This window comes from Protopterus annectens, chromosome 8.part0 (assembly GCF_019279795.1).
Source record: "Protopterus annectens isolate FY-2018-M chromosome 8.part0, PAN1.0, whole genome shotgun sequence".
NCBI classification, from domain to species: Eukaryota; Metazoa; Chordata; order Ceratodontiformes; family Protopteridae; genus Protopterus; species Protopterus annectens.
This window is the reverse complement of record NC_056741.1, coordinates 900,701,424-900,716,809: the sequence shown is the minus strand read 5'-3', so window position 1 is coordinate 900,716,809 and position 15,386 is coordinate 900,701,424. Positions and strand designations below refer to the sequence as shown.

The following is a 15,386-nucleotide window of genomic DNA, read 5'->3' as shown; positions in this document are numbered from 1 at the left end:
TGCAGACGTCATTTTTATGGCCCACACTCCCTACAGCCATCAGATGTCCCACGTACCTAGATCAACTAAAGCTTTTGTATTCTGAAACCACACAAAAGACCAGTGAAAACAGCTCTACTTTCCAAAATAAGAATTTAATAAAAACCTTTTAGTTGTCTATCCTCTCCTAGCGCCTCGGCTGCAAGCCTTTACAGAGTAAAGTTTTTTTACTCTGTAAAGGCTTGCAGCCGAGGCGCTAGGAGAGGAGAGACAACTAAAAGGTTTTTATTAAATTCTTATTTTGGAAAGTAGAGCTGTTTTCACTGGTCTTTTGTGTGGTTTCAGAATAATTTGCTTTTGGATAGTGGTTATTAAAGCTTTTGTATACTGGCCAGACATGTGGGTCACTAGGCGGAGGCTAACCAAAGGTTAAGAATACTGCAACATGACAATAGGATATTTACATGCTCTTTGAAAATCAAACACATTTGTGCAGATGCTTGTGCTGAAAATGTATTTGTAAGGCTGCATGTGTTAAAAGTGTACCAACAGTGTGCCCTGCTGGACAGAAAAACAATACACATGTATTATTTTAAATGTTGAAATGTATATATTGTAACAAAGATTAATGGAAGAGACGGGGTTAATCTCAGTCCAGCTGCAGCTAACTTTGAAAAATGTTCTAAAATTAAATTACTGGGCATAGGCAATAAAGATGCTGTCTCAGAGTTTTCAATGCAGCCAGAGAGATCATCTGTACTTGGAAGCTTTCTGTATTGCGCTTGGTGTGAAGTAACTGCTGCTCTGGAAGGGTGGGGGGGGGGTTGAAATAGTTTTATGACTTCCAAAAGCTGCAACAGATCTTAGCAAGCTCTACACCTGTGCATTGACACATACGTGCTAAATCCTGACAGCTTCTAGCAATGGGGGTAGCATGGGAAGCAGAAGTCAGATGTATGTGATGTCATTCTGTAAGCTAGGTTAAAATGATGCTTAATATCAGATGAGAGAGTAGTCCCCTTAGCAGTCTTTTTTTTTGAATATGACAAAGAAGGACCCCCTCACCGATTTCATATCTTGCTTTGCTCTAGTAAGTAAACCAAGGAATAGTAATTCTTTAATCAGTAAGATTAGTTAAATACTGTTTTCTTTATCCATGTAAACCTATTCATTTGGGTTATTTTAATATGTCCTGTGATTGAAACTCTGCTGTTTACTGTAAACAGATATTTGGTATTTCACGTACTTTTATTATTAAATATACTTAAACTTTTCATTGTGGCTGGTCCTTTAGAGAATATTTTAACCTTTGAGGGTACTTCTATTTCTTCAGTGACACTGTGGTCACTCCTGAAAGCCTTATTGCACTGGTCAAAACACTACCATTTGTAATATTATTAATTCATCAAGTATAATTGGGTACCCTTGTAAGAGCCTTAGAGTAGCTGGCTTTGGAGTGCCTGGTGGCAGTAACTACCTTATAGTCTGGGCAAAAGGGGGCATAGCTAGCAAATCTGTGCAAGCCGTTCTCGTGTGTGACACGAGCGCATGTGTGTGCAAGTAAATCAAATCTCAAAGCATGTGTGTATCAGCTGCTTAGAGCAGGGACATAAACCACTGGTTTCACAGAGAGGGTGCTGGTGGACTTGGCTTGGAGACTCAGCTGAGGACTCAACTCTACAGCTGTGCCACTGGAGACCTGGAAAGAGACAGAGGCAGAAACTCAGACCCCAGACTGAGTGGTAAGTTCCATGTGTGCTCTTAAGGGAAACTATGCTTGATGCAGAGAGCTGCATCTGGAAACACTGCATCTGTTTTTGTTCAAAGTGGACTTCCCTTACTAGTATCAATGGTGAGGGATTCAGGCTCCTTGATTACTGGCACAGAGTGTGGACTTCACACTGTATGTATCTCAAGTTTTTTCAGCCATGTTACCATTGAATTTTTGAAGTCAGTAAGGAATGTGCAACTCAAGAATAGCAGAATAAATTAATGATGCCAGCAGAATGGTGGACAAGTATGTACTAGATCCAGAGCTTTACTATGATGTACTGTGGTTTAAAATGTTACAGTTTGTCAGTCAAAACTTACAATTTAAGGTGGAAAACTGTTCTACATGTGCTGCCTACAGAAAAACAGAGCGTGATCAGTTATGTTAAAGGGTTGTGTGTAAGAAGGGAAGATGCACCCTATATAACAAAGCAACTACTGTGATTTTTTTAAAATAACTACTACTAAATAAATGAGAAATGTTTGGACGTGTCTTAAAGTACTTTTACACACCACCACACGTACTTAACTCACCCAATGTTTATATAAAATGCTCCCTGGTACAGATGAAACATACCAATGTGAACTAGAGGTTGTGGACACAAAATATTGACACCCTGGCCTTATTCTATAATGGATGATTTTAAACAACACAGCTGGTACTAAAAGGATTGTTAAAACATGAAATATAGATTACAGAGCTGTTAATACTGGCTTTGATAAAAAAACAGCACTGTAGTAATTTAGTAAGAGTTAATGCTTTTAATGATGCTACCTGCAAAGAAAAATGATAGAAATCAGGTAATCTGTAGAAAAAAGGGTCTATATTAGATAAACGAAAGTCTATCTTACCGAACGCTCACATGAGTGAAAATCCCAGAGCCCGAAACCGGAATTGTGAGATCACAGTATAGCGAAGATGGGAATATTTGCCCTTTCCTCACTGTAGTGCGATCTCAGAGTTGGAATATATACTTAGCGGGGAGTGTGGGGGTGCAGCCCCCTACAATTGCAGTTTTGAGTTCCGGGATTTTCGATAATGTTAGCGTTCGGTAAGATAAACTTTCATTTATCTAATATAGACCGAAAAAAAAATGACTAAGTGATGTCATTTTACTAATGGAGGAAATACAAAGACGCAAGAACAGGAAAGCACAAAAGACATCTTGGGAAAAATGTGATAGAAGATAGCTACCACAGAAAATGCTCTAACAGGAAGTGGAAATGAGAGGGACGACAAAGATGAGATAGATTGACTATCATTAAAAATTAAACTTTTTATGAACTACTATAAAAAGGAAGCGCCTCCAATGAAAACTATATGACTATTAGGAATTAATATTGTAGTATGCTATTAAATGTTTACTTAAATGTTTTGCTTTCTTTTTCACTCTATTTGACATAAATAATAATGTTTAGAAAGAAAATGTCAACTACATGTAACTGAAGAGGTGGACTGTGACAAATTATTTACCAAGACAGACTCAAGATGTTAATAATTCACCACAAAAACAAATGTAAATGGAAAAAAACCTGAAAAGGTTAACGAAATAACTGCTTAGTAAATATCTGAGTGCAGTTCATTGAAAAGGATTACCTGTTCCCGTTGGATGCAACACACTAAAAAAATTAAAATCTAGTTTCCACACAGTTAATGCAGTTCATTAAAATCAATATGGCTGCCATGTCATGAAATCTCAATTGTGTTTTACAGTTATTAAACACAAATGGTATACACATGTTGTGACTTGCTAGTACTCGCACAGAAGTATTCTGAAAACATCACAACCTCCAAAAAGCAGAGTTATGCATAAAACAAAAATGATTCTGTGCTCATGACAGAGAAAGAACAAACTTGGCACAAACAGAAATCTTAAGCATGTGGACACAAACCACTATAGTTGGCAGCAGTCTCATAAGAAAGACAACCAACCTCATGACATCCTTTGCTAGCACAAAGCAAACAAACATCTTGTGGCATTCCAGGAAATGAGGTAAGAACACTCAGTCCTCCCATCAACCATACATTCTCCAAGCTGCAATCCTCCTAAAAGCAAAACAAAGGAAACATTACTTTTCTGCAGAGAGGCAGGGGATTTAATTCAAGGAGTTGTTAAACATGAAACACCAGCACAAGCAAACTATATCATACTGTGATCTGCTTACAGAAAACATTTACTAGCTCCTCACAATGATTTTTATTGCAAGATATCAAGCCATCTACTATAGAAGATAGCAAGAAATCTAAAATATTTAAATTCATACTTGCTATGGAAAGGCCTATGCACTATAACATTTTTACCGAGTATTTTCATTATAAAGCTTTTAGAAAAGAATAGCAGCTGAACACTCATTAACAGTGAAGGCTTTTGAGTTAAGAACCCTATCATTTTACACAGGAAGAATAACTTTCTAGAAATTAAGCTTAGAGTAAACTTCAAAAAGCCAATACAAAATAAACGTCATCATGACGAAAGACAATGGCAGTATGGATATAAAGGAACAATTCACTTCATCACCACATCCACAGATGGGATAACCTAAGAAGGGTGTTCCTGGCAAGCAAAGAAAGTCATCTTTTTTATTCTCAATTACAGTAAGATCTATTATATCCAACACCGAGGACCCTAACTTGAGCAGCCTTATAACTGGGCTGAAACTGAAAGTAAAATCGCCAAAATGCATGAGAACTGGGGAAGCACACCAGGACCAGCAAAAAGGATAAGCACTGAGTGTCACTTTAACCAGTCCTGATTTCACAGACACAAACATGGAAACCTGTTGGGAAAGTGTTCACTTACAAGTTCTGAGGGTCATGGAAAACAAGCCTGCCATGAACAGAACAAGAAAATGCTGGAAATAGTTGCTTGTGAAGGCACAGACAAGGCTACAAAGGGCAGATCTGGGGGTGGGGGTTGCTGTTCTACAACAAATGCAGAGCAGACTGCATTCTGGCCAGCAAATGGAATATCCCAAGTCCCCTTTCCTTACATGGGGGACGAGAGGAACTACATACTACCCCCAATTATATGGTTACCCAACCCAGAACTAACTACTTCTAAAGAAAATCCTCCTCCTAGGACACTACATCATTAACAGGTGTAAGAGACCCATTGATACTTTGTGGTTACTCCTCACACATGAGCTGGCGGAAGAAACTGTTCAGGGCTCTCCCAAGTGTGGCATTGAAGGAGCAACCCCCACCCCCCCCCATACATAGGCAGGTTCAGATGAGCCAAATATTTGTAGAATAGGTGCAGCAGTAAGAGGGGACATCACTCAAGAACATGCTACTACACAACTGTAGCACTGGGAAAAAAAAACAGGCAAGCCTGGCAAACAAGGTCAGACTGCTGAAGAAAATAAATCTCCAAGACAGGAGAGAAAACAGTCTCCCCAATGGGGGGAGGAGGCATGGCAATGTAGTGCTCAACTGCAATCTTGCCCATATGAGGGAGCAAGGACAAGATATATCAATGCCCAGAAAAATTAAATCAAACAGAAGCAGGCACTAGGAACACTCCCTATGTGAATAAGATACTGAATTTGGTGATGTAAAATTTCTGCTCCATCCACAAAAAAATGCTCACACGAACACAAGCAGATGATTTCCCCAGAAGCGCTTGGCGCCAACAGAAGTGGTAGGATCTGGACACAAAGGTACAGCACACATACCAAAATCCTGACAGTCAATATGGAAAAGGGGGGGGGGGGGGCAGACAGTTTTCAAATATCCCTGAAATTCATTCTGTCTTAATTTTTTCTGTCCATCATACACTGGTGATTTTGTGGCAACAGTGTGGATGTTAGCCATCGAACAAAGCAATAAGACTGCAGTCTTGAGATTTCAAAAAGTACAGTTTTGTACCTACCATAAATGTAGAAGTCCGATAGGTATGCATCTGCAGTCCTTACATATGGGGTTGTCCTGCTTCAGGCAGCCCTTCGGTCGGCCGGATTCCAAAGTCTGGGTCGGGCGTCGGCTGATGTCATCCTTTCCCCGACGTCAGAGCGCCTGGGGTATAAAAGCGTCAGCCGATGCCATCTTCCTCAGTTTTTCTTGCCCCAGATGCCAGCTGCCCTCTAAGGAAGGCTAAATCTGGAGAGATGCAAAAAAAATTCCAAACATGCACAGTAATATAAAACAAATACACCATAATAGATAACCCCAGCTAGCTATAAGAGGGATAAGTACCCAAGGAATACCACAGAGGGGAAGGAGGGAGGGTAAACCTGACTGCAGATGCACACCTATCGGACATCTACATTTATGGTAGGTACAAAACTGTACTATGTCCTTCAAGGATGCATCTGCAGTCATTACATATGGGTAGAATACCATAGCCAAGCTAGGGGTGGTAGGATCTAAGAAAAGGATGGTGTAGCTAAAATGCCCTGCAGGACTGCCGTAGCAAAGCCTGCTCTGGATCTGGAATATACAGGTAAATTGTAATGCTTGGAAAATGTATCCACGGAGCTCCATGTAGCAGCTTCTAAAATGTCTTTGGTAGCCACCCCTCTTAAGAAGGCTGTGGAGGTGGCTGTGGCTCTGGTGGAATGAGGTCTAATGTTAGCTGGCACAGTTTTGCCATGAAGAGTAGCAGAATCTAATGCAATTCCCTATCCATTTTGAAATTGTCTGTTTGGAAATTGCTTTTCCTTGTCAACCAGCAGCATATGTTACAAACAGCTGGTCAGTTTTTCTGTAAGTCTTAGTTTTGTCCAAGTAGTACCGCAACTGTCTGTGAATGTCCAGGGTATGCAGAAGTTTCTCCCCCTTATTTTGTGGATTTGGAAAGAAGGTAGGCAGGTAAATAGCTTGGTTCAATGAGACCCTGGATACCACCTTTGGCATGAATGAAGGATTGGTTCTCAAAGAGAGACTGTCCTGATGAAAAATAAGAAATGGTTGTACTGCCATGAGGGCCTGCAATTCAGATACTCTTCTTGCTGAGATTATGGCCAGAAGGAAGGCAGTCTTCCAAGACAGGAACTGTAGTTCTGAAGATGCTGCTGGTTCAAAGGGAGGTAGAGTTAACTTTTCCAACATGAAGTTAAGGTCCCATGTAGGCACTGGTGGTTTCCTTGGAAGATTGATGTTTTTAATTCCTCTTAGAAACTGCCTTAGGAGAGGATGAGAGAAGACAGATGGATCAGTATTGTATTCTGCTGAAATTGCTGAGGCATGAATTTTTATGGAAGAGTAAGAAAGGCCACTGTGGAGCATTTCTGCCAAGTATTCCAGGATATGTGCCATGCTCATCACTGTCGCATCTAGGCCCTTAGCGGTGCTCCAAGTGTGGAATCTTTCCCATTTTGCTGAATATGCCTTTCTTGTGGAAGGCCTGCGAGCTTCCATGATGATATCCTTCACTCGCTTGGATAGCTTTTCCTGGTGAGGAGTCAGGGTATTCTCCAGGCTGTCAGCTGCAGGGTTTTCAGGCTGGAGTGCAGTGTTTTGTAATTGTGCTGTCAGAAGAAGTGACCATTGTGGTAGAGGCCACGGTTTCATGCGTGACATGCTCCTTAACAGTGGGTACCAGTGCTGTCTTGGCCAGTTCGGAGCTATCAGAATCACTTTTGGCTGCTCTGTCCTGATTTTCAGTAAGACCTTGGTCATTAGTGGAAGAGGTGGAAATGCATACACTGTTAGAGTATTCCAGCTGAAAGAGAGGGCGTCCACTTTCCATGCTTGTGGGTGGTATGTCCTTGTGCAGAATTTCTTCAGCTGATGATTGTGGTGGGAGGCAAAAAGATCTATGTTGGGCCTCCCCATGATTGTGTTATCTGAAGGAAGATGTCTGGGTGCAGCATCCATACGTGTGGATCCATGATATTTCTGCTTAGGCTGTCCGCCAGAATATTGTCTTTTCCTGGCACAAACTGGGATTGCAGCTCTATATTGAGTTTTAGGGAAAGTTCCCAAAGTTTCATTGCTAGCCTGCAAAGAGGGTAGGAATGGGTACCTCCTTGCTTGTTTATGTACCACATAACTGTGGTATTGTCTGTCCTTATTAGCAGGTGGCCTTGATGCAGAAAGTGTTTGAAGGCCTCGATTGCATGCATTACTGCCAGCATTTCCTTTTGGTTTATGTGCATGCGCAATTCTTTCTGTGACCATAGTCCTTGGATGCATCTGCCCTCCATGTGTGCTCCCCATCCATGGTCTGAAGCGTCCGGTGTAATGGTTTGGCTGGTTGTTGGTTTGCTGAAGGGCAGACCCCTGTTTGACTGGCTTGCTTGAGCCCACCACAGAAATTCCTTTTTAAGGCATGGAATGAGTGGTATCAAAGCTTCTAGGCTGTGACTGTGCTGAGACCATAAACTCCTTAGGTACCATTGTAGTTTCCTCATATGCAGCCTTGCTTGTGGAATCAGAAGAATGCACGATGCCATGTAACCCAGGGCCTGCAGGATTTTCCTTGCAGTCAGCTGAGTTTGTTTTGTCAGATTTTCGAAGTAATGCGGTAGTTGTCTTTTTCTTCTGTGAGAAAAGCCATTTGGGTGGTTGTATCTAGATCCGCACCCAGAAAAGTTATTCTTTGGGATGGAACAAGTCTTGATTTGTGAATGCTGACTGTGTATCCCAAGGCCTGAAGTAGGCGGATGGCATAATTCAAGTGTTTTACCAAAGTTTGTTGGCTGTCCGCTTGTATAAGGCAGTCGTCCAGATATGGGTATATTTGAATCCCCTGAAGTCTGCAGTGTGCAATTACTGATGCCAGGCATTTTGTGAACACTCTGGGCGCAGTAGATAAGCCAAAGGGCAATGCTGAGAATTGACAATGCTCTGAACCTGCAAGAAATCTGAGGTGTCTTCTGCAACTTTGTCTGATAGGGACATGCAGGAATGCCTCCTTGAGGTCTAGAGTTACCAGCCAAGACCCCTTGCCCAGCATGGGAAGGAGTTGCTGTAGGGTCAGCATTTTGAATTTTGGCACAATGAGTTAAGTATTCAGTGCGGACAAGTCGAGAATAGGCCTCCATGGTTTTTCTTTTCTTGGGACAAGGAATAGTCTGGAATAAAATCTTTGGCCTTGTTCTGTGAGAGGAACCTTTTCTATAGCTTTCATTTGCAATAGGTTGGCAATTTGTTGTAAAGCCTCTGCCCTTTGATTCGGTGGCAGGTTTGGCATGCCTTTTCTTTTTGGTAATGTATGAAAATGGAACCTGTATCCTTTGTCTATTATTTGCAGTGTCCATTTGTCCCTTGTAATACTGTGCCAATTTCTTGAGAATAAAGATAGCTTTCCGCCCAAAGGTGCTTCCAATTGAGCCCTGGTCGGCAGGGTCAAGGTGAAGTTATTGAGTCTGTCCTTGTGCAGCAGTTGTAGGTCCTGCACTATCTCTCTGGTTAGGAGGCTGCCATTGACGTCCTCTGTAGGAGCCTCTAGCTTGCCCTCTACCTCTGGCACGCCTGTTCTTGCCTCTTTGAAATCTCTCTGTGTCTGGAAAGGACCAATTCTTAGAAGGCCAATTTCTGCTGAATCTTGGTGGTTGGACCTGGAGAAAATTTTTGACTGTTTGTACAGATTTAGCCTTTTCCTCAAATTTTTGTAAGACCTCCTGAGCAGTGGAGTCAAATAACTTTTGCTTTTCCAGTGGGGCATCCAGAAGCTTTGCTTTAACATGATCTGGCAGAGTTTGTTCCTTCAGCCAAGCATGCCTACGTATGACTGCACCTGTCATTTCTGACCTACATGAAGCTTCCAATGCATCATAACCACACTGCAAGAAATGGTTGCTAACCTGTTGTGAGTTATGTACCAGATCCTGAAGTGACTTGCGATCTAGGGGTTCAGGTGAAGACAGTTTTTTATGCAATTCATCTAACAAATACTCTTGGTACTGTATCATATGGAATTGACAATTTAATGCCCTCATAGAAAGAGTGGAAGTATACACTTTTTTACCCCATCTCTCTAAAGCCCTGGACTCCCTTTCAGAGGGGAGTGGATTTTTAGTAGTGGCAGTTGCAACCCCCTTAGGGCCCTGGGAAATAGTTTCTGGGTCAGCAGAGTGGGCCTTGTAAAGGAAAAGATGCGAGTCCGGGGCCCTGTAGTACCTATCGGGCTTGACAGGAGCCGGAGGAAGGGAGTCAGGGGTAATGCTAGACTCAGAATACACATCAATAACATTTAAAACAGGAGGAATAGCCAAAGGTCTAGGCTGAGGTAAATGCAAAAAAGTCCTTAATCTCTTCCTGGAATCTGAGAATTCCTGGCCCTGCCATTGGAAATGCTCTCTCATGGAGTGAAGGGTCTCCCCAAAGGACAGCTCTTCAGGAGAGGAGGCAGAGGGAATAGATTCCTCTGCATCAGAATCCTCGTAGGCTGTAAAGGCCTCCTCCTGGTAGGCTGATAGGGCAGAGCCATCTGAGGCCTCATCAGAGGACTGGGGATCAGTGGGCTCAAACCTGGGCCTTTTGTCTAGAGGAGGTTGAGAGCCCCTGTCCGGATGAGGCTGAGAGCCCCTGATTAAGGAAATAAGGTCCTCAGCTAAACTTAAAATCTGTGAACCTGAAGTGGATCCCTGAGGAATAGCCTTGGGAGGCAGAGTTTTTGGCGGTTTAGCAGCTTTAGCCCTAGTGAATGCTTTTATGGACATGGATGCAGGAAATCTGGCTGCTCCACGTGCAGGCGTAGCTTTGTCTAGAGGAATGGTGTCGGATGTTTCCTGAACACCGGTTTCTGAAGGAAATTCTATAACATACTCAGAAGAGGCCTCCGGGGCCGAGGTTGTCGGTTGTGCGGTTTCCACGGTTGGAAGTACCAAGGACTCTTTCAGCCGAGACCCTCGCGGTAGGCCTAGGCGTGGTTTCAGCCGAAACTACGGTCCGCGTGCGTCTGTCCTTGTCCTTCCGTTTTTTGGTTAAATGAGAAGTCGGAGTCTCTGACGGCATATTATAACAGTAACTAGCCCCAAAAAATTCCTCTGCAAACTCCGCCCGACGCCTAAGAGTGCGTCGATTGAAGGAGGCACAGGCAGTACAGGCCAAGACGTCGCGGTCTGGGCCTAGGCAGGGGAGGCAGTAGGAATGGAAATCCTTATGAGGTATTTGTTTCCCACAAGTTAAGCAATTATTAACTTTAAGCGTTTGATCTGACATCGGCTGAGGCAAGAACGAGTCCCCAACGGGGTACTTAGCTTTTGAAGTCTTCGGTAGCTGAAGTTACAGTAGCTGGCCGACCGGCACTTGCCAACTGCTTCTGCTTCGGGCACCACACGGCAAGAAAGACTGAGGAAGATGGTGTCGGCTGATGCTTTTATACCCCAGGTGCTCGGACGTCGGGGAGAGGGCGACATCAGCCGACGCCGGACCCAGACTTCGGAATCCGGCCGACCGAAGGGCTGCCTGAGGCAGGACAACCCCATATGTAAGGACTGCAGATGCATCCTTGAAGGACATCCTTCTAAAATACAAAGTAGTGTTGTTCTTTCAACATTCAAGTGAACAGTGAAAATATTTAAAGTCGTTGCAATAATATTGGGCTTTTGTGCCTGATTCAAGATGGAGAGAAATGGTAAAGAACAAAATGTGGGGTGAAGGATTGTGGATGTTGACAGCCTCTCAAGTTCATGAGTGATCTGCCTCTCCTTGGCCACTCGGGCACCAATGTAGATAATAGCAATTAAAGTATACTCAGTCTAAAATGAGGTGTGAAACAGCTAGGAAAGGAGACCCCAAGTTCCAAAGCAGGGATTTAACCTCCCCTCTTCTGTCCTCTCCCAAGTAGGAAGATGGATGGAGTCATGATACTCATGAGAAACAGATGAGTAGCCTCCCGAGTACCCTCTACATGCAGACTCAATAATGAACCTGCTTCCAAAGCAGCTCATCGCCAATAAGGGGACACAGAAGGGAAAGGCCCAAAATACTAGCCACAGGACTTCTTTCAAGGAATAGGAATAGCTATACGGCCCTAAAAGGAAGCCATGGGACCAGGGAGAGAGACAGGGCTCCTTGAGGGGGCAAATGTGTGGCCTCTACCCCAACAGGGTTTCATCCAACTATTGGCTTCAACAACAGAATCCATGACAACAAAATGACCAGAATCTCAGCTAAAGAAGCAAGGGACAGACAGTCAAAAGGATCCTCCCTAGAAGCCTACAAAAAGGGACAGGAGGGCAGAAAATGATAGATTAGAACCAACCCTACACTTGACATTAAAGGGTCAGGATCAATGGGTAATTTCAGTTCCCTCTCTCCCAGACACACACAGAGACAGAGACACACACACAGACACCGACACACACACACACACAGACACCGACACACACACCGACACCGACACCGACACACACACACACACACCGACACACACACACCGACACCGACACACACACCGACACCGACACACACACCGACACCGACACACACACCGACACACACACCGACACACACACCGACACACACACCGACACACACACCGACACACACACCGACACACACACACACACACACCGACACACCGACACACACACACACACACACACACACACACCGACACACACACACACACACCGACACACACACAGACACCGACACACACAGACACCGACACACACACACACACACACACACAGACACCGACACACACACACAGACACACACACACCGACACCACACAGACACCCCAGACACCGACACACACACCAGACACCCCAGACACCGACACACACACCAGACACCCCAGACACCGACACACACACAGACACCGACACACACACACAGACACCGACACACACACACAGACACCGACACACACACACAGACACCGACACACACACACAGACACCGACACACACACAGACACCGACACACACACAGACACCGACACACACACAGACACCGACACACACACAGACACCGACACACACACAGACACCGACACACACACAGACACCGACACACACACAGACACCGACACACAGACACCGACACACAGACACCGACACACAGACACCGACACACAGACACCGACACACAAGACAGGCTCATATTACCTGCAATGTAGGATGTCAAGGTGCCCCATGGGAGGGGCAGCACAACCAATCAAACTGAAAAGTAGTTACAAGAAACCTCAGACAAATTATTTAATCAAAGTAACAGTCAAGATGCAAGCTTTCACACACAGCGCTTCTCATGTAATAAAACAGAACACACACCACACATAGGTTTAAATAATTCATTGTGATCACATAACCCTCATTTTAATAAATGAAGTTGAAATTAAAACTAAAGGATAAAAACATGCAGTGTTTCACAAACTGAAGATACAATACTAGCTTTACAATATTATAGACATTAAAAAGGTAGTTTATTTACCCTTAATAAATTAATTCATGTGTGTTCACTTTTCTCAAGCGATGGTCATTAAATCATCACCTCTCATTCTCCTATAAAATGTGCAAAGCAGCAAGTCCAAATTCATGTTCAGTGTTGTTTTCTGATGCTTGTATAATGCACTGGTCTGTACCACACTATTTTAGAACTATGTTCGCTTACACACTGCTTAAATTGTATACTGAATTTACCTACGTAAAAAAGCAGAGCTCATTATACCAACAGTCAAACATTTTTAAAAATTACAATTAGCAATAAAGAATTGTGTAAAATCATACCATAATCATAAATGTCCTTCTCTTCCATGTTGCAGTAGTCTTACTGTGGGATCCTCCTCCTCAGGCGACCCGAACGTCGGCTACTATGCAAAAGCTTAAGTCTGGGTGCTGCTAATGCGTGGAACATCACACGCGTGGCCATAAAACCAGGGACCTTAAATGTGACGTCTGCACACACAGCCCTCAGAACTGACTGCCCAGTCAGACAGTAGTGTAGGTAGTACCCAATGATGTCTTCTAGCCAGGTGAAATGCAATTGACTGCCCAGCATGACCATAGTGTAGGCAGTGCCCACAACGGCCCAAAGACAGGTGAAAGGTAATCCAGGGGGATAGGTGGGAGGTAAGGGATACTGCAACATGGAAGAGAAGGACATCTACGGTTATGGTAAGATTTTACACAACTATTCTATGTCCTATTCTAATAATGCAGTATTCTTATTGTGGGAGAGTACCACAGCTTAAGAAGGAGGAAGGGAGGAGGAAGAGGTAGCTGACTCCAGAAATCCATGCAGGACTGCCCCTGAAAATCTTGCTCTGGAAATATGGTCCAGTTTTAATCTCTGGTAAAGGTATGTACTGGAGGACCAGGTGGCTGCCTCAAGGATGGCTGATGTGTCCAGCCCTTTGAGCCCCAGAAGAGGCTGCTGCTCTAGTAGTGTGCACCCTGACCCCTGATGCAAGTGCTTTCCATGGTAAGAATAGCAGAAGCAGATATTTTTCCTAATCCAACAGGAGATAGTTTTGTCTGAATACTGCCTTGCCCAGGGCCCTAGGATGGAAGGACTCGAGTTGATTAGACTTTTTAATGGTCTTAGTTTTGTCCAAATAGAACCTTACCTGCCTGTGGACATCAAGGGAGTGCAGTATTTTCTCACTGTGATTTTTAGGAGATTGAAAGAAGGTAGGCAATTGAATAAACTGATTTAGTGACAGTTCGTTGCCCACTTTGGGCATGAAGGAGGGGTTGGTGAGTAGGGTCACTATCTTTGTGGAAGATAGTGTAGGGAGAGGATGCCATTAGCACCTGTAACTTTAAGACCCTTCTGGCTGAGGTAAAAGCTACCAATAAAGACACTTTTCCATGTGAACATCTACAGGGATGCAGAGCTGGCTGGCTCGAAAGGGGCAAGTATAAGCTTTTCCAGGAAATAACTTGCGTCCAAGGGGGTGGGATAGGCTTCCTTGGAGGCCTAATGTGCAGTACCCCCTTTAAGAATAGTTTGACGTCCAGTAGAGCAGGGTCCAAAGGTAAGCAGGCAGAGATGGCAGATAAGTGAACTTTCACTGAAGAGTATGAAAGGTCTGATTTTATAAGCTCACACACCTAGGCTAAGATTACAGGAGTATCCACATGAAAGGGGTCCCTATGTCTTTGGAGACACCATTTGGAGAACTTTTCCCATTTGCAAACATAGGCTTCACTTGTGTTGGGTTTCCTGGCCTCCTGCAGGACAGACAGCACGTCCTCGGTGTAGCGGTGTCTTAAGGGGACTAAAAGTTTATCACCCAGAGGGTTAAGCAAAGCATTTCCAGGTGTGGATAAATGTGAGTTCCCTTCTGTTGTGTGAGCAGATCTACTTTGTGGGACAACTTGTGGTGACTGGCCTTAGCGAGGGATTGAATAAGGGGGAACCAATGCTGGCTTGGCCAACAGGGAGACACCAGCAAGATTTTTGTCATGTCCCACCCGATTTTCAGGACTTTATGAATGAGAAGGAAGGCATACAGGAAGAGTCCCTTCCACGAGATGGTGAAGGCGTCCACTCTCCAAGCTAGTGGGGAGGGATCCTTGGCACAAAAAGTCTTCAACTCTCTGTTCTGGGGGGGAGAAATCTATTTGAGGTGTGCCTCACTGGTGGACTATGTCTAGGAATACTTTGCTGTGCAACATCCACTCGTGATGCAGAGAGAATGTTCTGTTGAGAGCATCCACTTGGTGGTTTGTCCTGGGATGGAATATAGACTGCCTGCAGTGATATACTGTTCCAAAAGGCTAATTCACAAACGTGC

The 15,386-nt window shown here is 43.9% G+C and overlaps 1 protein-coding gene across 1 annotated transcript in view; it reads right to left on the bottom strand.

Annotated features, from left to right (window-relative positions):
* Nucleotides 1-15,386, bottom strand: part of KMT2B (lysine methyltransferase 2B) — a gene marked incomplete in the record, with an annotated part of 4,527,268 nt that overhangs the window by 3,257,087 nt on the left and 1,254,795 nt on the right. Inside the window, 1 exon segment of the mRNA XM_044079325.1 lies at nt 3,683-3,796. Coding sequence (XP_043935260.1) covers nt 3,683-3,796 — 114 coding nt within the window.